Raw genomic sequence first — 25,752 nt, forward strand, 5'->3', positions numbered from 1 at the left:
AATCAGTGGTTAAGAGTTCCTGTTCCTGCCAGGCAATTAGGAAGAGTAGGATTCAGATCCCAGAGCTCCAGTAAGACACGGCTACATGAACAGTCATGTGTCTGATGCATGACTGTCACCCAGCTCCAAGAAGACAGGAAGCAGGATCAGTGCTGTGGTCTGCTGGCCACCAGCCTAGACCAGGGAATGTAAACCCCAAGTTCAGGGAGAGACCCTGTCTTGATGGTAAAGGCAGAGTGATAGAGACTATACCTGAGAGAGAGTTTTTAGCCTCTGTCTGCGTGAACAGACTTGCTGGGCATTCTCCATGTGTGTGTACATCGTACAAATAGTCTTTTAAAAAGCATTGAGGACCCTGCATAATCTTTATTTATATGGGTCTGTCATCTGTCTTTATACCCATCGACCTATCATCAACATTTTTACAATGCTAGGCATTTAATGCTCATGGGTGTGTGAGCACATTCTATTAGGTGTCCATACATCACACGTAGCCATGGGAAAGCTGCAAAACGCACACCATTTTTCTTTTTAAGTGACAAAGTATCTGGATGTGGTAGTGTGTGCCTATCCATTCCAGCACTCTGGGGGCCAGCCTGGCCTACATGACGAGCCTGATTCAAAAAAAAAATTAAAAACAAAAATACTGCAAGTGGTAGATAATGTTACAGTATTAACAGGAAACGTTTTGACCACCTGGAGCACAGATTGAGAAAATTGCCACACACACAGTAACTGTTTTATACCAGGTCGGATAGATGTGGATAGTTTTTCTTTCCGGGATTACAAAGCATGTGCTTCTAACATCCAGTTTATTTTTGCCTAAGCTATTGGGAGGAGAAAAATGTGATCACACGAGAAAGCAGTTCTCTTGCTGGACGGTTGGTGTTCGACATACAACAGTGAGGGGGCATTGCAGTGCGGTTTTCTTTTGTGGCTCTGGCCTGCTCACTCCTGCTAGCCTGTAACTAACTGACCCTAGAAGGAGGTCACAGTCCAGGTTCTTCTCCTTGGGTTTCAGGGGTCAGCCAGTAGAACTGGCACTAGAGAAGGAAGAGGAGACAGAAGCTAGGGTAATGAAGACACAGGAGTGGTTTGGCCTGGAAGGATTAAAGCTGGGTTTCCTGAACAGGAGGTGGAGGCTGACAGAAGCAGCCATGAAGACAATAGCTGTGTGGGTATCTGTGGAAGAGAGACTCAGATACACTGCTTACAGGCGCTCCAGCCCGGAGAGAAGGCAGGCCTGCCTGGCTGTGTAGATGACCAGTGTAGATGCCTGCCCAGGGTGTTCTCCCCAACCGTCCTTATCTGGGACTTTCCGTGAAGGAGGCCCTGAGTTGCCACCGAAAAGAATAAAGTGCTTTTCTCCAAGATCTTACCTGCGCTGCAAGAAAGCTGGCTTACATTTAGAAACTACGGGGTAATTACAGATGCAAAACCATTATGAGCAGATAGGTCATCTGGCCTGAACTTGATTTCTAGCTTTAACATTCACACTGGTAGAAAGGGGGCTGTTAATAGAACCCACTGTCTGGGATGCCCACTGGGGACACCTAATGAGGGACATATGGGCACTCCCAATAGTGCCCAACACATAATGCTATATGTACTATAAAGTACTATGTATGTATTATGCCCTGCACTTGCGTGTTCTTACCTGTTACACTGCATCTTCTGTGGGTTACCCATAAACCACTAAACACTCAGTACTACAGAAACACTCTCCTGGTGTGGGTGGCCCAGGATGCTTGGCGGGTCCAGAGAACCTGTTGCCAAAGCCCTGAGGATCTTTTTACCCTAGCCAGCAGTGAGTTGGGTCTGGTAAAGCTGTCCTGCCTTCAGGAGGAATGAGAACCTTCCTTAGGCATGATGAGTACTGGTGTCCCAGGCGCAGAGAAGCAAATTGCTGTGAACTCCCATGGAGTCCTAAGGGGTCCGGGTCTCCGTGCGGTTTACCTTATTTTACATTTTTTACAAGGGGTACGGCCGCTCTGGCGTTCTTTACACAACCTGGGCGCGCGTGGACAAGAGCGACTCTGAAGGCCTTTGCCACCAACCACAGTAGAACCGGAGAGCTAGTGGCTAGGTCCTAGCTTCCAGGCTTCCACCCAGGTCCCGGCCCTACCCTTCCGAACCTGGTCTGTCAAGTCCCGCCCCGGGTGGGCGTGGCTGTCGTGCTCCCGGACTCCCGGGGGCGGGGCTGGGGCACGTCTGCCCCGGCGGTGGCGGGCGGGCGCAGCCGGACTTGGGAGGCCGGAGGGGAGGTGCCGTATCCGGAGGCTGCCCCGCACCGCATAAAGCCGCAGACGCACAGTGTGCCCAGCAGCCGCTCGGGCCGCTTGCCGCTGCGGAGAAGCTGCTCCGATGCTCCAGAGCGGCCATGGGCGCCCCGCACTGGTGGGACCAGCTGCGGGCTGGCAGCTCGGAGGTGGATTGGTGCGAGGACAACTACACCATCGTGCCTGCCATCGCCGAGTTCTACAACACGGTGCGGGACGCGGGAGCGGCAGGGCAGGCGGGCGGAGGGAGGGAGCTGTCCCCGTGGCTGTGGCGCCTGGAAGCAGGCGGTGGGTGACCGTGGAGGTCCGAGGCAGTCACTCCACGCCCCCTTCTCCGTGCGCTTCTTCCAGCTCTATTTTCTGCATCCCTCTCCGGTCCCTTTCCAGGGCTCCTCTAGCCCTTCCTGTCATTTTTCTTCTTTATGGCTCTATTGTTTCGTTTGGTTCCCGTGGTCCGGGAGCTAAGGGTCCGCATCAACCCATTCTTCCAGTTTGGGTCATTTGGGGACGTGAGCCCACAGGGGCAGCTCCCTTCCTCCTGCCTAGGATCTTTGTGGTGTGACGCACCTGGATCTCATTGTGCGTTTTAGCGCTGAATACCTGCTTTGGGCGCCCGGGGGAAAGGAGAGCCCAGGACATGTCCAGGGACTGGGCCCACTCCCACAAGTCAGCATGTCCTCTTCACTAAACTATAACAATGCAGATCGAATTATTTTTTGTCCAGAAGCAAGTTAATTACTATGAGTTCTTTTTCTCGTTGCTTTTAGAGTCCAGTTTTGAGCCAGCTCCTGGTGGTGACAGTGAAATTTGGGAGTGATAAACGGTGGGTTTTCTGGACTTGTCTAGGTCCCTAGATACGGACAAGAGGAAATTTACATAATTCCTGGGATTTGGGTCTGTATGAGAGGGAAGAGTTGTCCCTAGGAGAGGAAACGGTTCTGCTTTTCCCTTGAACCCATCACTCAGGACTTGGTACCCAATGTGACTTTGCATGGTCATTTTTCTGGCTTATCTTTTTTCTTCTGTTCAGACACAGAAAACAGGAACTCCTGGTTTGAGTCATTGTGAGTTTGAGATTGCTATTTAGGATTTTTCCCTCCTTTTCGGATTTCTGGAAAGAATGTCTTCAGCAAGAATCAGGCATTATTGCCTGGACAGACCTCTAGTCTCTTTTATTCCCCTGTCCTTTACTTTTGATCCCCCAACTCCCCTCTTTTTTTGTATTGCTCTAGTGTTCTCGTGGCAAAAAGATTAGGCTACTGAGAAGTGAGCTGTCATGCCCATGTGCTGGTACGCCTGCGACTACAACCCAGAGTTCTCTGCTGTACCTCACCTCAGTGCTTAAAATGCATGCTGGTCCTCCACATCAGCACCCTCATTTCTTTTTACGTGGCCAGATTAGTTGCTCAATAGACCGGACGTTTGACATCCAGAGACATAGGGAAAGATCTAGCTATCAGAAGTGGCCACACTTTTCCTATTATCCAGCTTGGTGGGGTATGCTGCTCCCTGATATTTACAGGCACCAAAGGAAGAAGCTGGAGCAGGGCAGCTGGGGTAGTGGAGGAGAAACACCAGCAGTAATAAGTGGAGAACCTCTGAGAAACATTCAAGATTTCATCAGAGCCAAAGGAATGACCGGGTGATGGCAGGATCTTTCACACCCACACAGCAGTCTCCTGTGGGGTGTGAGAGCTCCCAGCCAGGGCCAGCCCCTCATAAAGTCCCCCAAAGCTCAAACATAGCTGCTCTGAGCCAGTCTTGAAAAGCCCTCAGGGCTGGAGGAGAGGAAAAATTGACATCCCTTCCCTTCCTTCTTCCCTCCTCTTTGCCCCTCCCCCCCTCCTCTCAGTCTGTCTCTTTTCTGACAAGGGTCTTTCTGTATAGCCCAGGCTGAGATTAAACTTGAGGTCCTATCTCAGCTTCTCAAGCAGTCTGTGCATCTGGCTGCCTCTTGTTCGTTTCAGTCTAATCCCACTGGAACTGTGTACAGTGAATACAAAACTCTGTTGTGCAAAAGAGCTGTTTGTGGTTGCTTAAGCTAGCCCATCTACCTGGCAAACTTTTTCTTTGTGATTAATAAGCCACCACGTTTTCTCTGGAATGTGGAGGAGAGTCACAGAGAAATAGCTGGCCGGGCTGGCCTGTGAGTGTAAGCGCCCAGAACCTGTTTCTTCTCACTGTAGCTCTGCTGATCTGCTGATACTACCACAGGATTTTCCTGGGCCTTTCTCTCTCATGCACAGAGAAGAACAATGAGTTATTGATGATGCATATCTCCTAAGGTCCTCATAACAGATAGCAGGCATCATTATTCAATGTCAATTTGTTTTGAGACAGGGTCTCACCACGTAGTTCTGGCAGACCTGGATCTCACTCACTATGTAGACCAGGCTGGCCCCAAACTCACAGAGATCTGCCTGCCTCTGCCTCCAGAGTGCTAAGATTAAAGGCATGTGCCACCTCGCTCATCTCATTTAAGACAGGGACTCCCTATCTCCCAGGCTGGACCGGAACTCACTTTTGTAGCCCATAGTATGTAGCTGATAACTGTCCTCAAAGGCTCCAAGATCCAGAACACTGGGGTTTCAATGTGTGCTACCATGCCTGGCTTAATTATCTATTTCATAAGAAACTGGTAATTATTATCAATTTTGAGAAACAAAGTTAAAGGAGTTGAGAAAAAAATAAAACAATTGACAAAAGCAGGAGAGCACTGGGGGAGGGAATCTAGAATCTTCTTAATGAGTCTTTTGGGGTAACAGGTGGCTACTGCGACCGCACTACCCTTAGCTGCTTGCTGTGCTGTGGCACCATTGGGCGCTTTACCGTCGTTTGCCGTGGATGCCTTAGATAAAGGAGGGCAGCAAGGGCCCACTCGGTTTATATTGCTTGCCGAAGTCAAGCAAATGACTGATGGAGTTAGAACTTAGCCTTTTTGACCCTGCCAAGAGTTCTCTTGTAAATGTAAGCACCCAATATTTGTGTGCTTAATATATATTGTTCAATCGGTGCTTAACTTAAAATACTTATACTGGAAACGTCTTATTTTCAGAATTATTTTCAGAATAACACATTTGCTTAATTAAAAACCAGTTTGTGTCAGTCGGATGGTGGTGGGTGCCTTCAATCCCAGGATTCTGGAGGCAGATAGGCAGATCTCTGAGTTCAAGGCCAGTCTGGTCCATAAAGCAAGTTTCAGGCCAGCCAGAGTTGCACAAAGAAACCCTGTCTTGAAAAACCAAATACCAAACCAAACAGACAAAAACCCAGTTTGTTTGAAGCACTTTGGATAGAAAAGTAATAGTGTGACCATGGTAGGCTAGAATACGGAAGTTATAAAGTAATGAATTGTTCTTCTGCATCTCTGACATTTCCTGGGCATGTATAAAGCACATGGAATGGCCAGCAATGTAAGTCAGAGGTAGAGTACTTGCCTGGCATGCATGAAGCCTGGGTTCAATTCCCTATACACAGGTTTGTATTTACATGCCAAAAACGAATATTGCATTTTGCACACACTCAAAATTGTTTTCCAACTCCACTGAAATCACACGAAATGAACTGTTTGCACATCACTTATCTTCTAAGCACTTCGTGGAGGTGGCCATTTGTGGGGGTCTCTGCAAACACCACTGCGTTGCTAGCAGAGTAATGGCACACATGAGGCAAGAAGGAAATCTGGGGGCTGGGGATTTAGCTCAGTGGTAGAGCGCTTACCTAGGAAGCGCAAGGCCCTGGGTTCGATCCCCAGCTCCGAAAAAAAGAACCAAAAAAAAAAAAAAAAAAAAAAAAAAAGAAGGAAATCTGGTTGAACGTGATTCTAGCTGGTTTTGGCACAAGCTTGTAGAGTCTGACACTGGGCAGTTTATTTTCGGCATATTTAAGTACAGTGCAGTTCCTAAAAAATTTCCTGTAACACAATCCCATGTGCACAATGAGACAATTACACAGAAACTCTTCTCAGAGTACAAGTCACTATACTTCCATGAAGGTAGGTTCTATCGATAGGGGAGGACGTGGTATGGTCTTGGTCTTGTGGAATAGATATCTCATAGGTCATCTGGGCTATTAGGTCCCTCTGGCCCTGGCTGCAGGAATTTCAGGGAGTCCCCGGGCACACAGACAGGCTAGGCTACTAGCCACCCCATTCCTAGCGTTCTGGGTGGAAAACGGGTTTTACATCTCTTCCATTGAAGAGATATGCCTACATGTTTAACATTCCTGGACTCTCTAGTGCTTACCTGTGAGGGCAAAGACCTCTGTGCTCCCAGTGGTCATATGGCTGCATAGAGCAATGGACCTCTTCACAGTGTTCGGACCACGCTCCTTATAACGATTGGCCATGGTTCACTTAGCTAGTTAACTCTTTCTTAACGAACATTTGGGGATGTTTCTGGATGCTTTACAGTTTTCATTTGGCTTTTGAAGAGGGATACAGAGAAAGTCCACACATCTGGAAATACTGTTTTTTTCATCAACAAGAATCAAACCTGAGGTCTTGTGTGCATGTGAGACAAGCATTCTACTTCTGAGCTATAGACCTGGCTCATATAGATGGTGCTTTACAAATTCTTGCTGGACGGTTGTTGTGTTGAGGGGACTACTCACTGGGTTTTTGTTTCTGTCTTTATTTCAGAGTTTTACCAGTCAGAACTCCCGACTGGCCTAGAACCTGCTAATATAAAACATACCCGACCTAAAACTTCCAGTGATCCTCCTGCCTCTGCCTCTAAAATTCTTGGATTGCAGGCATCTGACACCTGCCCAGATCAATGCATTCACTTTATTTATTATTTATTCACTTAATTTTTGGTTTTTAAAAAACCAGCAAGATCTCATGTAGCTCACATTGAGTTCAAACTCCCTATGTAGCCAAGGATGGAATTTAATACCTGGTTCTCTTGCCTCTCCTCCCCAAGTGCTGAATTACAGGTATGGGTGGTCATGCCTGGCTTGAAAATATTCACTGTAAATGCCGATTACTACAGCCACCTGGCTCACGAAAGAGAGAACACAGCTTCCTTCTACTCTCTCTCCCGGGCCCCAGTCCTTCTTATCACCCTTGTCTTCCGACAAGTACAAACATCTCTCTTCCAAGGTGTCATCACCTAAACCTAGTGTGGTAGCATACACCTTCAATCCTAACACTCAGGAGGCAAAGACCTCCTGTGTTAGGTCTGGACTAGCCTGGTCTAAATAACAAATTGCAGAACAGGCAGGGCTACATTGTTTCAAAAAAACCAAAAGAACTTACTCTTGCCCTTCACTTGTACCTTTAGGATACTGGTTTTTTTTTTTGTTTGTTTGTTTGTTTGTTTGTTTGTTTGTTTTGTTTTGTTTTGTTTTGTTTTGTTTTGTTTCTACATAGAGCCTTTGCTGGGTTGAATGATGTGGGTTTTCTTGCTTTTTAAGACAGAGTTTCATGTTATAGCCCAATGTGGCCTAGAACTCACTTTGTAACCAGACTGGCTTTGGACTTACAGAAATCCTGCCTCAGCATCCCAAGTACTGGGCTTCCGGTTGTGAGCCAACATGTCTGGTTCCCTTGGGGGCTCAGGCCACCATAGGCCGCTTTGGAGAAAAGTGGAGTCTGCTTTGTGATCACTGGGTCTGGCCTTTGAAGGCTTGCCTTGTTGCTGACCAGTGACTTGGAAAGCAGACATTAATAGGTATAGAAAAAATGAAATACATGCATAAAATCAGCCCATAGCCTCTTATCTCCCCCTCTCTACTCAACTATTGCAAGAAAGGAAAGCTGAGCTTTCTTTCTCCGTCCAAGTCTGGGTTCCCCTATCTGATGGGCAGGATATGCCTGGTTGGAGGCCTGCCTGAGCATTGGCCGCTGTGTGCCTGTCACAGAAACCAGATCTGGAAACAGTCACTGGGCATTGGGGTTCACAGTCGTGGCAGACACCGACTGCTGAGCTGTTGTTAGTAAACTGCATTGAGGTGTGCAGTGTGGGGCTGGGAGGGGGCTTTGGAAGCAGGCATCTGAGTAAACTTACCCTAAGTATTTTGCTTGAAATTTTTAATTGTTTTTAAAAGCCATTTCTGTCTGCTTATTTTAATTTCTTCACGTTTTATTTTGCATGTCTGGATGTTTGCTTCTATGTGTGTACACCATGTATGTGCAGTGACCATGGAGACCGGAAGAGGGGCATCAGATTCCCCTGGAATCGGAGTTACAGAGGGTTGTGAGCTGCTGTGTGGGGAAGCTGACCTGAGTCCTCTGTGAGAGCAATCAGCCCTCCTAACCACTGAGCTATATGTCCATCCTTGTTTGTTTGTTTGTTGTGTGTGTGTCTGTGATTGTGTACATGTAGAAGTCAAAGTCCAGCTTGTGGGAGTCAATTCTCTCCTTTTACCATTTGGGTTTAGGCACAGAATTCAGGTCCTTGTGTATGACAGCAAGCATCTCTCCTGCCCAATTTTTTAAAATTTTTACAACTGGAAGTCCTGTCCCCTGGGAGATCCACTGAGTTCCTGGCAAACCAGGATATTTGGCTACCTCACAGGTAGGAGTAGGACAGTTCAGTGGAGGACTAGGAATCATGCACACAGTGGGAAGGTGCAGACAGTACACTTAGCATCCTAGACGCTCCTGAAGCTCTGCTCAGCAAGCTTCCTGCCCATGCCTTTGTCCAGACTCCCCATTCCATGGGAAAGGCTCATTCTAATGCATCAGGAAGAGAGCACAGAGTGTTCTCGAGATGATTTTGAAACAAATGCTGGATAGGAATCCACAGAATAAGGAACTCTTAAAACTCTTAAGGGAAACAATTAATGCATTTTGAAGTTGTGGTTTTTTCCCTTAGTTAAAAAAAAATGTCTGTAGACGGAAAGCAAATCAAATCTTTAAGGGATAATTCAGCAATGAACTTGAAACAAGCTCCCTTTGGCTGAACTGTCCTACAACTTTAGAGACTCCAATCATTCTCAGTAGAGATGGAGCCACAGAGTCTGCCTTTAACCGTAACTCATTTGTCTTTCCTTATTTATTTTGGTATTCCTTCCTCTTTTTGTTTTGAGAATGGCCGCCCTCTAGTTTGGGCTTTTCCTTTCCATATATTGATGTCTTTAAAGGGAATAGTTGTCACCAGCAAGCCTTGGCAGATAGGCTGTCCAGAAGTTTAACAAATGTGATTTTGGTGCTAGTGTGGGGCATATATCAAAATAGAGCATGGAATGGCGCTTATATGTAGACTTAAAAATATTGTGGAATTGTGGGAAATACCTTTAATCCTAGCATTGAAAAGGCTGAAGCAGGAGATTGCTATGGTTTGTGACTAGCCCAGGCTACACTATGAGACCCTTCTCAAAAGCTTAAATAAAATAGTAAATAATAATGCAGGTGAGGTAAATGAACTCATGCCTTCATGAATATCACATAGACACATTATGTGTGTCAGGAGTGTTCCTTGCCTATGGTAATATGAATCTACAGAGCCACGTAATGCACAGCTCGTCAGTCATAGTTGTACTTGGCAGAAGCAAGGAATATTAATAGGCCTTCAGGCGACACAGATACACTAGAGTAAAGGTCAAGATGCATAATAGAGCTGGGCATGTCGTAGCACACCTGTAGTTGCAGTGCTTGGTAGGTGAACGTGAGAGAGCAGGGGTTTACTGTCATCCTTGGCTACTCAGTGAGTTTAAGGCCAGCCTGAGCTACCTGAGATCCTGCCACAAACAAGCAAGCACATCCCCAAGTGCATTATATTTCCCAGCATTCTAAAGGAGACTCTAAGTTGGTGCTCTTTCCCCTGAAAAATAGCTAAAAACAAAGAAGCAAGCAGACAAAGCGAAAGCCCCCTGCTCTCTGCAGTAGTGTACAGCACTGAGCTGAATCCTTGTGCGCTAAGAGGAAGGGTTACCAGAGCGATGGCATCACAGTATGGGGTATTGTTTTTTATTCATATAAATGCAAAGAAAAAGGATAGATGATTTGCATCCCAGGATTTGCATCTCCCCAGGATTTATCTCTGGGGAGAAGGGGAGAAAGGAGTTTTTAACTCTTAGGATGTTCCTTAGAGGAAGTGCTTGCCCATGAACATGAAGGAGAATGATTAAGCTCCCCCTTCAGCATCTCCCATGCCACTTACTTTCCCCTACCAGTATGAAACTCATGTTGAAATCATGGGATGGGGCATTCGAGCACAGTGTGATGGCGTCCACAGTTCTTAGGTAACTTATGTGAATGGCCCAGTTGGAGGTGAATCCTGGGTGGGGCAGTGGGAGGAGCCTGCTGCTTTGGAGTCTTTCTGGGTCTTCATATCCCCTTAAAGTAAGTGATGGTTTTGAAAGACTTTCCAGCCTAACCTTGAAGGGTCGCTGGCTATTTAAATGGCTGTGCTCATAGCATGAACAGAAATGATCTGCCTTGTTCTATCTTAGTCTATTTCTTTTTTCAGGTGCTGGGTTTTGAACCCAGGACCCTGCGCATGCAAAGCAAGTGCTATACCATTGAGCTCTATCCCCAGCCCTCACTTCTTTTCCTTTTTAAACATGTTTTTTAAAGTTATTTTTTATTCATAAAAATTATGTGTATGGATATTTGCCTGCACTATAGCTGACATGACAAGCATGTCTTCTGCTCATGGGTGTCAGGGAGGGTGTTAGGTCCCTTGGAGGTGGAATTTCAGGTGGTTGTGAGCAAGCAGCAGGGGACTGAACTCAGGTCCTCTGGAGGAGCATCATCCAGTGCTCTTAACTACGGCACCATCTCTTCCAGTCCTCAATTACTTCTTATAAATGAGAATGTTTCTGTTTCCCAGCCTGGGACCTCTGAGACCATTAATTCACTCAAGGTTGTCAATCACACATCAGGATTCTGTTCTATGATTTGGTTATCCTCTTATTTCTTCCCCTGCCAAAACCCGTGTCACTTCCAAGGGGTGCCTGAGTTCTGGGGTTTGCTAAAATATTTTCCCTTCTCCCAGGTATGTATGGCTTATGTGCATGCAGAACAGTGTACCTGCGTGTGGCGGCCAGAGTTTGACATTGGGAGCTGTCTTTATTAATCCCTTTCTACTTTATTGTCTGTAGAACCTGGAGCTCGCACATCTCCTGCAAGCAAGCCTGGAAAATCCCCTCTACGTTCCCCAGCATCAAATGTAGCTTTGTGCGTGGGTACTGGAGTGCTGGCTCTCTCCGAACTTAAGTCCTCATGCTTGTGTGGCAAACATGTCACTGACTGAGCCATCTCCCTAGCCCCTGCTGTGACATTTTTATGTTACCAGTGTGGTCTCTGAGGTCTGGGGAAAACCCTTCTGCCTTGCTCTCTTCACCTGGGTCCAGGGGCCCACATAGCTCCTTTGAGCTATCATTTAATCCACATTTCTACATTAGCCAACAGGAGGAGTGACACCTTTCTTTTTGGAAGCCCTCCTGCTCTTGGTTTTGCATTCCATCTTTAAATTACTGTACTGTCTTCTTTTTTACATCAACTTGGTAAAAGCTAGAGTTACTTGGGAAGTGGGGCTCTCACTGGGAACACTGGGAAACCGTTCCTGTGAGATTGGCTTGTAGGGGATTCTGTAGAGCACTTCCTTAATTAGTGATTGCTGTGGGAGTGCCCAGCCCATTGTGGGCGGGGTCCACTCCTTGGGCTGGTGATCCTGGGTGCTATAAGAAAGCAAGTAATGGGTGAGCAGACTCTTCCATGGCCTGTGTATCAGCTCCTCCCCTCTTGTGTTCATACCCTAACTTCAGTGATGGACAGTTTCTTGGAAGTCTCAGAGGAAACAAAGCCTTTCCTCCCCAAATGGCTTTGGTCATGGTCTTTACCACAGCAAAAGAAACCCTAAGACCCTTACTCTGTCTACTTATCCCTGAATTTTTCTGACAGTCCCTTTTCAATTAAGGATTGATCCTGGGGGAGTTGGGGATTTAGCTCAGTGGTAGAGCACTTGCCTAGCAAGCGCAAGGCCCTGGGTTCCATCCTCAGCTCCCCCCCCCCCAAAAAAAAAAGAAAGAAAATAAAATAAAATAAAAAAGGATTGATCCTGGGGCCCACACCTGCTGGGAGAGTGTTTTATTATTGAGCTAAAGCCCCAGCCCTCTTTTTATTTGTTTGTTTTTCATTTGCTTAATTTATTTAGCAAATGTATGTGCCTTAGTGCTTGCCTGCTGTAGCATGTATGTAGAGGTCAGAGGACAAATTAAGGGAGTTGGTTCTCCCCTTCTACCTGATAGGTCCCAGGAATTGAATCCTGACTGTGAGTCAGCCTTAGTGGAGGTTGTCTTTATCCATGGAGCATCTTGCCAGACTTGCTCTTTTGATTTTGTTAATTTTGAGATGGGGTCTCACTAAGTTGCCCCGGCTGGCTGTTGAATTGAGGACCACTCATGGTCTTCCTCGCCTCCAGAGTAGCTGGGATTACAGATCTGAGTAACCAGGCTTGGCTCTTTTTATTTTTACAATATTTATTATTGTTGTTGTTGTTGTTGTTGAAGATTTATTTGTTCTGTTCATGTGTGTGAGTGTTTTGTCTCCATGTATATATGTGCACCACATGCATGTCTACTGCTTGAGGTATCCAGAAGAGGATGTTGGCTCGCCTGGAACAGGAGTTGTAGATGACTGTGAGCTGTCATGTGGTTGCTGGGAACTGAACCAAGATCCTCTGTAAAAGCAGCAAGTGCTCTTAACCACTGAGCCATCTCTCTAGCCTTCTTTTTATTATTTTAAAGTGAGTGAGTGTGTGTGTGTGTGTGTGTGTGTGTGTGTGTGTGTGTGTGTGTGTGTATGTGTGTTGCCTTCTGAGGTTAGAGGCCTGGTATACTTTGGAGCTGGAGTTACAGGTTGCTGCAGGAGCCCCCTGATGTGGGTGCTGCAAACCTGGTCTGTGCTGGAGCAACATGTGTTCTTAGCTGCTGAGTCACTTTGCCTTTTGAAGTCTTTCTGTGCCTCCCACCTCACCTCCAGTGTTAAAGCCCGTCTTAGACTTAGATGTTATCTTTACATTCTGCATGCACAGGCCTGGACCCAGAGCTCCTCCTCCAGCAACTGGAGAGGACGCTTAGAGAGCTGCACGTCCCTACCGATGCATCGCTCCTAGGATGGCCTTACTTTAAAATGAGCCATTGAGTATAATACAATTGGGCAAGGATTAGAACCCTTGTACACTGTTGGTAGGAGTGCGAAACAAGAGAAAGAAATGCCTCAAAAGCACACTACTGAATGGAAAATTACCACACCACCTGGTGCCAGGTCTGCCTCTGCTCCTGTAATAACCTAAACCCAGATATTACAGCTCTGGAAATGCAAGGTGAGGAGCCAGCAGATTTGTCATCTGTGGAGGGCACGGCCCCTATGCTGCTGTCTCCCGCCTTTCTGTCTGTCTTTCCACCCTCCTGCTCCCTTCCTTTTTTATTTATTCATTTATTTTATTTTACTATTTGTGGTGATTCTGTGGATTGAAGCCAGGGCCTCACAAATGCAAGACACACATCCTACAACTGAATATAGTCCCAGCCCTTAAAACTTCGAGTGAGGTGGAACTGTGCTTTACAGTGTGGCTTCCAACACAGGAGATGCGGCTAAAAACTGAGACTTGCTCTATGTGTGAAATTTACATTGGGTTTAAAAGGCTTACTCCGAACCAAATGTATACTATTTCATGATAAAGGAAAAATATTATAAAATATTTTATATTAATTATATTTTATATTTAAATATAATAAAATATTTTACTTTAAATATTTGTAATATGTTTCTTTCATTGATTTACTGTATTTTTAAAAATATATTTATTCTTATTTTATATGTAATGGTATTTTGCCCACATGTATGGCAGTGCACAGCATTACGAGCACTGCCTGTGGATGCCAGAAGAGGGCACTGTAACTCTTGGAACTGGAGTTAAAGTTGTGAACCTTATCACCGGTTCTGGGAATCAAACCCAGGTCTGGAAGAGTATCCTGTGCTCCTAATTGCTTAGCCATCTCTCTATCCCATGGCTTATTTATCTATTTATTCATTCATTTATTTTTGGTTGCCTAAATTCAACTAATCAAATTCATAGTCCTTTAGTTGGGATATAGGCACAAGCTATCTTCCTAAGCTAATAATATTTAAATAGTGATTACATAGTCAGATCATATTCAGATCATTAGATAAAACATTACTTTTTAAAGAGTTGAGTGCTTCTTGGAGACATAATAGGTTTAAGTACAAAGAAAATTTTCAAGTTAAAATACATTTTTTTCTCCTGTTTTTGGAACCTGGGGGTCGGGTGGGGGATGGGGATAGTGGCAGGTTTCACCTCTTGCCCAGGTTCCTTATGTGGTTGAATCTATCCTGGAACTCTTGATCCTCCTGCCTCAGTCTGAGTGCTGGCATCACCCTGCCTGGCAAAATGATTTTAAAGCCGGAAAGAAGTTGGACAAGGAAACTGACAGGATAGCAAAAGCACTTTCCCCGTGTGGAAAGCAACAGTTGTTGATTCAGAAGAGTAGTATGAATGTAACCTCCTCCCCAGCACCGCCTCCCCTTCCCCGGTGGGCTGACCCCAGGGGTTGATGCTAGACCAGAGCTCTATCACTGAGGTACACCTCTAACCTCAATGGTGCTTTTACAATTGCTCCTACCATCAAAAGAGGCAGCAAGGAGACTGTTTGTTCCTGGTCTTTAAGATGTTCTAAGTCCCGGTGTTATCCGGGTCATCCCCCCTCCCCCCTCCCCCAGCCCCGGTCCTGTGCGTGCTCTGTGTCTGCAATTAAAAAGTGCAGAACTTGCACAAGATACAAGGCCACATTCACCCTGGTTTGCCAAGGACACACCCGGAACAAGCAGCTTTACTTCTTTATGCTTTTACTTAATACTCATCTTTCATGTTTCTCTCTCCTCCAGATCAGCAACGTCCTGTTTTTCATTTTACCGCCCATCTGCATGTGCTTGTTCCGCCAGTACGCCACGTGCTTCAACAGCGGCATCTATTTAATATGGACTCTCCTAGTTGTAGTGGGTAAGTGGAGTCACGTGGGAACGGGACTGAAAGGGAGGAAGTGGGACCCCATATTTCCTGTCCACTCTGAACACAATGTTTTGTAAACCAAAGTTAGCTCTGACGTCTTAGCCATTGATCCCTTGACACCAAAAGAACCTCTTGAGTGCCGGCTTGATAGCAAGCTTGCTTGTAACTATCACATCTCAGCATCTGTGGGGCAGCCACTGGTGACGTGCCAGTGTTAGCGTGGCTTTCTGAGAACTTCTGAAGAACTTCTGAAACAATTGAAGTTTGATGCGATGTGGCTCCAGAGGACTTAAAGAAAAATATTTAGACGTTTGGTCCCTCATTGTTCTGTGAAATACTTGTGTGATTTCCATTTCCTCTCCAGCAGTTTGGGAATTCTTAACAGAGAGATAGTGCCGAGTTTTATTTACTGCCTGTTTGTTATCTTGAAGGTTCAGAGGATGGAAACAGAGTGTGCTTTGCTGTGGAATCCTTACTGTGGTGACGGTGCTGACGTTTGAGCCCAACTTGAAACCCTTCTTTTAGTCTCTAGGTCTGCATGGATCCTGTGAGTCTGTCTGCCTGCTGCCTGCCTGCCTTCCTGCCTTCCTTCATTTCTTTTTTCTTTCTTGAGAGTGATCTGGTGATTCCGATAGCTCCTAGAGAAGTGAAGCAGTGAGTCTGTTGTGCATTAATCTTGTTTGGTTGTGATTATTTCTAGGAATCGGATCTGTCTACTTCCATGCAACTCTTAGTTTCCTGGGTCAGATGCTTGATGAACTTGCCATTCTTTGGGTTCTGATGTGTGCTTTGGCCATGTGGTTTCCCAGGAGGTATTTACCAAAGATCTTTCGGAATGACAGGTAAGCTGTTGCTACAGCTGTTTGCTAGATGTGGCTATCAGTGTAACACACTGTCAAGTTGCCAGTGTAACGCACTCATCAAGCAGGTCACTGCCTGACTGAGCTTGGCTGCTGCCGAGCTCCTCATACAGTCTACCAGTTTAATAATCTGACAAGACTGCTGAGCTGACAGATAAAAGAAGAAATGCTTGGAGAAGGAACTTATATCATGGTAGGGACAAAAACTCTGATCTGATTTGTGTGAAAACACTTCCAGTGGAAGAGAAGTTTTTGGATGGTATTTCTTTTCTTTTTCTTTTAAGATTTATTTATTTGTTATATATCAGTACATTGTAGCTGTCTTCAGACACACCAGAAGAGGGCATCAGATCTCATTACGGATGGTCGTGAGCCACCATGTGGTTACTGGGATTTGAACTCAGGACCTCTGGAAGAGCAATTGGTGCTCTTAACCACTGAGCCATCTCTCCAGCCCTTGGGTGGTGTCTTAGTCAGGGTTTCTATTCCTGCACAAACATGGTGACCAAGAAGCAGCTTGGTTTATTCAGCTCACACTTTCACGATGCCATTCATCACCAAAGGAAGTCAGGACTGGAACTCAAGCAAGTCAGGAAGCAGGAGCTGATGCAGAGGCCATGGAGGGATGTTCCTTACTGGCTTGCTTCCCCTGGCTTGCTCAGCTTGCTCTCTTGTAGAACCCAAGACCACCAGCCCAGGGACAGCACCACCCATAATGGGCTAGGTCCTCCCCGCTCGATCGCTAATTGAGAAAATGCCTTACAACTGGATTTCAGGGCATTTCCACAACTGAGGCTCCTTTTTCTGTGATAACTCCAGCTTGTGTCAAGTTGATACACAAAACCAGCCAGTACAGATGGTCAGATGGTATTTCAAAGTCCTTTGGTTTCCTGCTAGCATGTCGTCCAGGGCAGATCAATCCCTATCAGGCTGTTCACAATTGCCTGTAACTCCATCCCTAGGGGTCCAACATCTCTGGCCTCCGTGAGCACCTGCACACATGTACACACACCCAAACATGTAATTAAAGATAAAGTAAATATAGAAAAAAATTTGATTTTTTTTTTTGAATCCTGAATGGGAGGGATATTTGTGGAAAATACTGGCTACAGAAAACACATGGTACAATTGAGTGTGTGTATGATATCCCACTTTTAGGATCAATCACGTAGAGATTTATATACATGTATTAAATGAACAGATATTTGTTTTTATTTAAAAAAATTAAAGTTGTATTTATTTTTACTTTATGTGTACGGGTGTTTTTGCCTATGTGCATGTCTGTGTACCATGAGCATGCATTGCCCTCATAGGCCAGCAGAGGGCATTGGTCCTCTGAAACTGGAGTCACAGATGGCTGTGAGGTACTACATGAGTGCTGGGAATAGAACTGGGTTCTCGGGAAGAGCAGACAGATATTGTCCTTTTAGAAAGGATTTACTTTATTTTTAATAACGTGTATGTTTGTCTGTGGGAGTGTACATGTGTGCATGCAGCTTGTGGAGTCAAGAAGATGTCAGCTTCCCCGGAACTAGAGTTCCATTGTGAACTTCCTGATGTGGGTGCTGGGTACTGAATTTGGATCCTTTGTAAGAGCAATATGCACTCGTGACCGACCACTGAGCATCTCTCCAGCCCTCCTGGTTTTGAGTCAGGGTCTCATGCAGTCCTGGCCTAGACTAGAACTAATTAGGTAGCTGAGCTGACGCTTGTGCAGAATCTTCCTGCCTCCCCCTCCTAATGTGTGTGACTTACAAGCATGTACCACTGTGCCTGGCTTGCTTGATTTGTGTTTTCATATATGTTCAAACATTTGGTACTCTGGTGACAACAACCATTGGCTGCCATTAGCTCCCCCAACCCCCGACCCTCAGACAGGGTCTTGGCTGGCCTGGAACTCACTTTGTAGACCAGGCTAGTTTGAACCCACAGAGTTTCTTGAGGGCTGGAATGAAAGGCATGAACCACTGTGCCAGGCCCAGAGATATCTATGCTTATCATTAATCTGAACTAGTTGATGTAATTTAGATACAAGGAGCACTGTTGATTTTAGTATGAAAGATTAATCTTTAATTGGAATAGGGAGAAAATACTCTTTAAGTGAATTAATCTTTATCCTTCGAAATAGGACTTGAATAGCATTATTTCTGAGTATCATCTAGATTTAGAATTATCCTTAAGAGATCTATGTTATTTATAAAAAAGAAGAGAAAGCAAATTGGTAGACCTTTATTTTGCCTTCTAAATAAAAGAGAAAAGTATACTCTAAGATCTCCTCATTTCTTCTTTCTTTCCTGTCTTCTTTCTGTCTCTGTCTGTCTGTCTGTTACTGGGAATTGAACTCTGGTCCTTACATATGCTCTGTCACTTAACTACATGCCCAACCCCAGAAATACGCTCTAAAATGTGTCCATGTTACTATGGTAACCACGGGGTTAAAACTTGATTCATCTTAGGAGAAGCCACCTAAGTGCAGGGTTAGGGATCAAGGGCATGAGGCAAGGTCACGAGGTGGTTTTGTAGGTGATGACTTTTAGTTTTACCCACCAGCTCCTGAGGTGCCTATCAGTCAGTCACCTCTGATGTTGCACTCTGCAAGGCTTAGGGGTTGACCTAATGGGTGCAATAATGGTGTAAAGAAATGATAGACAGAAAAGTTGGGATCCAGTGATCATGGGTCTGATGGAGTACACCAATAGTAGTAGCAACTTGGAAATTGAGTGCCTTTCCTGTCTACATCTGAATAGATGAGTCAGATTACTGTATACAGCTGAAACAGGAGGCAGGGTTACTATTATACAGGTAAATAGATAAGTCAAGGTTACTGTATACAGCTGAAGTAGGAGGCAGAGTTACTGTATAACTTAAGCAGGAGCCAGAGTTACTGTATACATCTGAAGCAGGAGGCAGGGTTACTGTATACATCCGAATAGATAAGTCATGGTTACTCTATACAGCTGAAGCAGGAGGCAGGGTTATTGTATCCAGCTGAAGAAGTTGGCAGGATTACTGCATATATCTGAAGCAGGAGCCAGAGTTACTGTATACAGCTGAAGCAGAAGACAGGAATATTTTATACAGCTAAAGCAGGAGGCAGGTTTAGTTAATCTTGGCAGGAGGTCCTTGCACAGAATCAGTCTCAGGCTATAATTATAGAGAGGAGGAAGCCTCTGTGAATTTTTTCCGCACACACTGTCAATATCCACACACAGACCATGAGAAGGCTTTGCCATTCCTATGAGTCTGAGGCATTGTGGTCCTTATCTTGACAATGCTTACATCGTCAATATCCACACACTCAGAACTTCAGCAGTCCCTTACACATTCTGGTGCATGTTAGTTTCTGCACCAAGGAACCACTTTTCCCTACGAACTCTTCTTTCAGATCTTGGTTGGGATCCAAGTGAGAAATTGAAGAAATGATAATTAGGGTTTTCTCTATTTGTGGCATCCTGTAGTCCTGGTTTGAAATTCCATGAAGCAGTTTTTTTATTCTAGTAATTATAGGTACCATTTTTCTCTCTTCATTTCACAGAGTAGAAGTGGGGAATGTTTAAACAGGAGAAAGGGATATGGGGTACTGATGTTGGTGATTGAAGCCTATTAACTTAACAATGAAAACGGTGTGAGGGACCTACATGGGACTGTCCATCACAGCCCTGTGAAGTATCACCCTAGGGAGCTTGTGACATGTGAGTGAGCACTGAGCCTGGGTGTGGAGAGGGTCATCTGGAGGCTGAGAACCACATGTCCTGTCTCCTGACTGTGCGGCTGTTTTCCTGCTGTTGGTGTTTAGGACCTGGATGACCAACCTGGCTTGCTATTTCCTGATCTGTGAATGCCCCCGGGGCACACACTTTGCACCACGCTGAGCAACATAGGAGTTCTGTCCCTCGGCTCTCATGGTTCCATGTGGCACACAGTGGAACAGCTCTGCCTTGGACAAAGCAAGGGAAAACTTGAAGAACACACAGCAAGGGAGAGCAAGCAAGAGGCTCATCCTTATCTGCCCGTCTTCAGCCTCCCAGTGACTGGAGGCAAGAATGTCAGCCATTCATGGAGGCTTCTTAGGATGACTGTTCTGCAGCAGGCCAGCCTTGAGAATTTTTATCAGTAATCCCGGCACTGGAGACAAGAAGATATACAGTTCATACACAAACCAAGGCACAGGCACATTTGTGCAAGAACTCATGTGTGTGTGGAGAGCACACACACACACACACACACACACACACACACACACACCCCTATCTAAGGAGATCAGAGAAAAATGAGAGCTGAGTGTGAGTATAGTTCATTACAGAGCCCTTTTGTAGCATGCCTAATGCTTTGAGTTCAAGTTCTAGCACTACAAAAAATAATTGTTTTTGAAGAGAAGGTGAAATTAAAAGGTATATATAGAATCTTGCTTCTCAGAGAATGAGGACTTAGTAAGTGCTAGAAGCTTCTACAAAACAGAAATCTGGGCATACATTTACAAGATGCCCTAATTAGGTTTCTGGTGTTGTGATAAACACCATAACTAAAAGCAACTTGGGGACAGGCTCCCCCCTCCCCCCTGTTATGCTTGTATTCTATCATGAAAGGAAGTCAGAGCAGGAACTCCAGGCTGAACAGAGACTGTGGTGAAATGCTGCTTACTGGCCTGCTCCCCAGGTTCACAGCAAACTACCTAACTTAGACCTCCCAGCAGCCCCTGCCCAGCATCCCATCAATCATTAATCAAGAAAATGCTTCCGGGGCTGGGGATTTAGCTCAGTGGTAGAGCGCTTACCTAGGAAGCACAAGGCCCTGGGTTCAGTCCCCAGCTCCGAAAAAAAAGAACCAAAAAAAAAAAAAAAAGAAAATGCTTCCAAAGATGGCTACCGACCAATTGGATGGGTTTACCTTCTCAGCTAAGGTTCCCTCTTCTCAGATGAGTCTATTTGACAAAAACTAAACAGAATAAAAGATAACACTATAGAAAGTTAATGTTCATTATACCAATATGATAAGTTAGGAAAAGACTCAGTCTCATTTTACTTAGAAATCCTAGGACTCTTCAGAATATACACTCAACTACTCACAGTTTTAGATTTTTATTTTCAGACAAAGTAAGCAAACAGGGGTGGTGGTGGTTACTATAGGCTAATGGAATATGCTTCCCCATAACCCTCACATGTACTGATATGATTCATTCTTGCAGAACCTACAGCCAGCCTTCATTTTGGAGTCCACTTCATTTTAGTATCTTAAGTGGCCAGGGAGCAGGCTAGGCCCTGCCTGTCTGAGCACATGGAAGGCTAGAAGCTTAAACTGTCTGGCCCTTGGTGCTCCCTGGACGAGCTCCCTGAGGCCCTTCCCGGGCCAGATGCTGGAGCACCATAGCTAGCAAGGGCTGGCTGCTTTAAGTAGCTGTTTGCTTTCTGGTGGTTGAAACTACTGAGACCCAACCATCTAAAGGGACATCTCAGAATTTACAGATATGGTTTTATCATTCATAAACTCTGTCTCACTTTACAGGAATAAAGGTGACATCAAGTACTAAATATAAAAGAAAAAAAAACAGGATCAGTTAACTGCACCCCCCCACCCCCAGCTGAGGACCGAACCCAGGGCCTTGCACTTTCTAGGCAAGCGCTCTACCACTGAGCTATATCCCCAACCCCCTAAACCTCCTTTTAAAAATGGTAACAGTTGCAGCTTCTTTATTATTAATGGCCAGGAAGTTGGATTTCTGGATTTGTGTTGAAGGAGGGGGTACTAAGAATTCAGTCACTGTGAGCTCTCACACGGGACTCTGGGCTGTAGGGACCACCTGTCATCACCCATACCGTCAGGGCCCTCTCAATCCTGGAAATAACTCTAATACCGAAGGCCTCTGGTGACTCTTGCTCGAGTATGCTGGGCTGGCTGGCTTTCTGCTGGCTGTGTGACCTCTGTTTACTTCGACTGGTTGCAAAATTGTATGCGTGCACAGGATGTCCTCGCTGTCCAGCACATTCCTCCACTCCCTCTGGACCCAGTGTTGGGAGGTGTCTGCGCCTGCCTCCTAAAGCATGAGCCTTTGTACTGTTTGGCAGGAGTATGCCTTGGGGGAATTGCAGTGGCTGTCCAGCCTGCTCTCCCTCAGAAGATATGATCAGCAATAACGTTTTCTTTTCTGTCTTATTTGCTTTGCTCTATTTCATTTTGAGACATAGTAGCACTCTGAGTGGAGTTAGCCTCAACTCAAAGCAATCCTCCTGCCTCAGCCTCTGAAATGCTCAGACTATTGCTAAACAATAGTGATGTTATTAACATAGTCTTTTTTTCTTACTGGCTCCTGGGACTCTGTATTAAGTGCTCTCAAGAGTGTCCCAGGCATTAGTGGTTCAGTTCTAGTGGGGATGTCTAGAAGAGTTAAGCTTCTTATGAAGGTCTTACAGCCATTGGACAGTGGATTTGTGAGTCTGCCTGTCCATCTGAAATATCTATGCTTTTAATTACTGTATTCTTCTTTGCAACCTGTGCTTGAAGCTTCCATTCCACTGCGTATGCAAGGTGATATACCTAGAAATTTTATTTTCTCCCCTCCTCTCCCCTCCCCTTCCTCTCTCCCCTTTCCTTCTCTTTCTATCTTTCTTCCTCCTTCCTTCATCCATCCATCCATCCATCCATCCATCCATCCATCCATCCATCCATCCATCTTTTCTTTCTTTTTGAACTAAGGTTTCATGTGTCCCAGGCTGACTGCAAGCTTGCTAGCTGAGGCTGACTTTGGCTCTCTAATCCTCCTGCCTCTTCCTTTCATGTACTAGGATCACAAATGTGCACAGCCACACCCAGGTTTTGAGGTGTAAGGGACGGACCCTGGGGCTTTGTGCATGCTAGGGAAGCACTATACTAAGTCAGCTTTATCTCTATGAAGGGTGTGTGTGTGTGTGGTGTGTGTGTATATGTGTGTGTGTGTGGTGTGTGTGTGTGTGTGTGTGTGTGTGTGAGAGAGAGAATAATATTTCCTAGTAAAGAAGCACTTACGATGAAGTGCAAAGGGAAAAGCAACATACAGGCATGCTGTATGGTGAGAGGCTAGGGAAACACATGGGCTTGTGCTGTGACAAAGAGAAAAGAGGAGAGGGATCAGAAAGGGACCAGCAAAATACCCTACTAGCTAGCCTTGGTGCGTCAAGAGCTTGCAGGGAGAGTTGCCCCAGAGGCCATGTGCCTGGTGCTGGTCGGGTTGTTCTCAGGCTGGACAGGCAGCCTTGCTTCCGGTAGCTGAAAAGAATCTCCTGGTCATTTGCTGCTGGCTTCCTTTCACATACAGCCATTCCCCTCTGGTTCAGGGCTACAAAGCCTGCTCATTCCAGTCAGAAGGTTGGCAGCTTGATCAATGATTTCCTGTGCCTTGATGATAAATGTCTTTCCTCTTTCGAAGATAAATCTGTATTTGGAAGGGTCAATGCTCTTTGAGTTCTTTATAATAGAACTTCATTCCAATCCCTTTCCTAACTGTGACCTGTTCCGGGGCTCTTGGCCAAAACAAATTCTGCTAGTGACAAATAACAGAAAGTACAGGAAAATCATGTGCTCCTTAATTTAAGCCCTGGATAAGGCCTCTGAGAGTGGCTAGGCCAGGGCCTTTTTGCTCTATAGATCAGGAAACAGGGTCCCTGGAGAGAGGAAGAAGTGTGCTCAGGATCACGTCGCTGCTTCTGGCTGGCTCCACTCCCCCGAAGGCTGTGAGGAGAGTGCCAATCATCTATCAAGTTAAAATCTTGTCAAGACAAACTTCCAGTTCATGCTAAACCTACATGTTGCCAGGAAATATCTTATTTGATTTTTTTTTTCACAAAAACTTTAGTTGTGCAGGCTGGGCACACAGGAATTTTTTTCTTTTAAAGTAGTAATGTTTATTCTTTATTATTGGTCTCTTGTGTGTCATAAAAGCCATACATATTGACCTGGCAGAACTACTTGGTGCTAAATGGATTCTGTGACGTTTTATGAGCACATAGGCATGCACGTTCCTGAACTTATCTTTATAAAGGCAGAGTTGAGTAGCTGCAGCAAAGAATTTAGGGTCTGCAAAATCTAAACTGCCTCAGGGCCTTTCCAGAAAAACAAATTTTTATTTCGAGACAGATGTTAAGTAGTTGAGGCTGGTCTTGATCTCCTGGTCCTCCTGCCTTTACTTTCCAAGTTCTGGGATTATAGTCCTATGCTACTGTGTCTGGTTTATACAGAAAGGGGTTATCAAATCCTGCACAAGATCTGGTAAAACACAGAAAGACAAGAGCAGGGAAATCATTGCCTCCCTAGAGACTTAGGTTGATTGTGGCTTAACCATTTTCCCAGCTAAATGTTTTCAAAGTCTTTGATTTCCCAGCAGTCAGCTCCTAGAAGCAGAGAGGATGGCTTTTAGATCTGGCTCTTCTGTGACCGAATAGTACTTAGTGTAGAACAGTGGTTCTCAACCTAAAAGTCATGACCCAGTCACATATCCGATACCCTGCATATCAGATATATTTATATTATGATTCATTACAGTAGCAAACTTACAGTTATAGAGTAGCAACGAAATAATTTTATGGTCAGGCGTCACCACACCGTGAGGAACTGTATTAAAGGGTTGAAGCATTGGGAAGGTTGGGAACCATTGGTGTTGAGGTTCTCCTCCGTTTGTACAAATAGTGCTGGCTGCACCTCACCGATAGTGACAAGCAATGGGAGCGCGCTCTAGGCCTTGGGTTCGAATCCTCAGCATGAGGTTGGGTGAGCATGTTAAACTAACAAGCATGATTGCCTTTGTTAATGGATTTTCTTTACTTCCACCGACTAGGGGCAGGTTCAAGGCAGTGGTGTGTGTCCTGTCTGCAGTTACAACATGCCTGGCGTTTGTCAAGCCTGCTATCAACAATATCTCTCTGATGATTCTGGGGGTTCCGTGCACTGCGCTGCTCATTGCAGAGCTGAAGAGGTGGGTACCATTCTTCCTGTCTTTTGTTGCCCGGGTAACCATTTTCTTCTGGGAAGCTGTAGATGGAGGCTTCAGGTTCATCTGCGGAAATACATTTTTAAAAAAGATTGATTTTTGTATTTTTTTCTTTTTTTTTTTTCGGAGCTGGGGACCGAGCGCTAGGCAAGCGCTCTACCACTGAGCTAAATCCCCAACCCCAATTTTTGTATTTTTAAAATACTTTTTATTGGTTATTTTTATTTACATTTCAAATGTTATCCCCTTACCTGGTTTCCCCTCCGGATCCCCCATCCCATCTCCTCATCCCCCTAAAATATTTTTTTTTTAAAGATTTATTTGTTTTGTGTATATGAGTACATTGTCACTGTCTTCAGATAGACCAGAAGAGGGCATCAGATCCCATTGCAGATGGTTGTGAGCCACCATGTGGTTGCTGGGATTTGAACTCAGGACCTCTGGAAGAACAGTCAGTGCTCTTAACCGCTGAGCCATCTCTCCAGCCCCTAAAATATATTTTTAAATCTGTATATTTTATTTCGTGTGTATATGTATGTGCCTGACCGTATCACACCATGAGCATGTAGGAGTCCACAGAAATCAGAAGAGTAGTGTGATCCCCTGGACTGGAGTTGTAAGCCGCCTCACATGTGTGCTCAGACCAGATCTGGGTCCTCTAGAAGAGCAGTAAGTGT

The 25,752-nt window shown here is 45.3% G+C and overlaps 1 protein-coding gene and 1 long non-coding RNA gene across 2 annotated transcripts in view; one reads left to right on the forward strand and one right to left on the reverse strand.

Moving 5' to 3' along the window:
• Positions 1-795: 795 nt before the first annotated feature.
• On the reverse strand, positions 796-2,149 carry LOC148005889 (uncharacterized). Its single transcript, XR_015620958.1, has 2 exons — positions 1,658-2,149; positions 796-1,043 (listed from the first exon to the last, which is right to left on the reverse strand). It is a non-coding gene; the product is annotated as an uncharacterized LOC148005889 (long non-coding RNA).
• Positions 2,150-2,287: 138 nt separating this feature from the next.
• Acer2 (alkaline ceramidase 2) overlaps positions 2,288-25,752 on the forward strand; it is a 45,019-nt gene continuing 21,554 nt past the window's right edge. Inside the window, 4 exon segments of the mRNA NM_001107943.3 lie at positions 2,288-2,488; positions 15,136-15,250; positions 15,960-16,101; positions 24,923-25,060. Of these exon segments, the coding sequence (NP_001101413.1) occupies positions 2,381-2,488; positions 15,136-15,250; positions 15,960-16,101; positions 24,923-25,060 (503 nt within the window). The 5' untranslated portion in view covers positions 2,288-2,380.

Source organism: Rattus norvegicus, chromosome 5 (genome assembly GCF_021556685.1).
Source record: "Rattus norvegicus strain SHRSP/BbbUtx chromosome 5, alternate assembly SHRSP_T2T, whole genome shotgun sequence".
In the NCBI taxonomy this organism is placed as follows: Eukaryota; Metazoa; Chordata; class Mammalia; order Rodentia; family Muridae; genus Rattus; species Rattus norvegicus.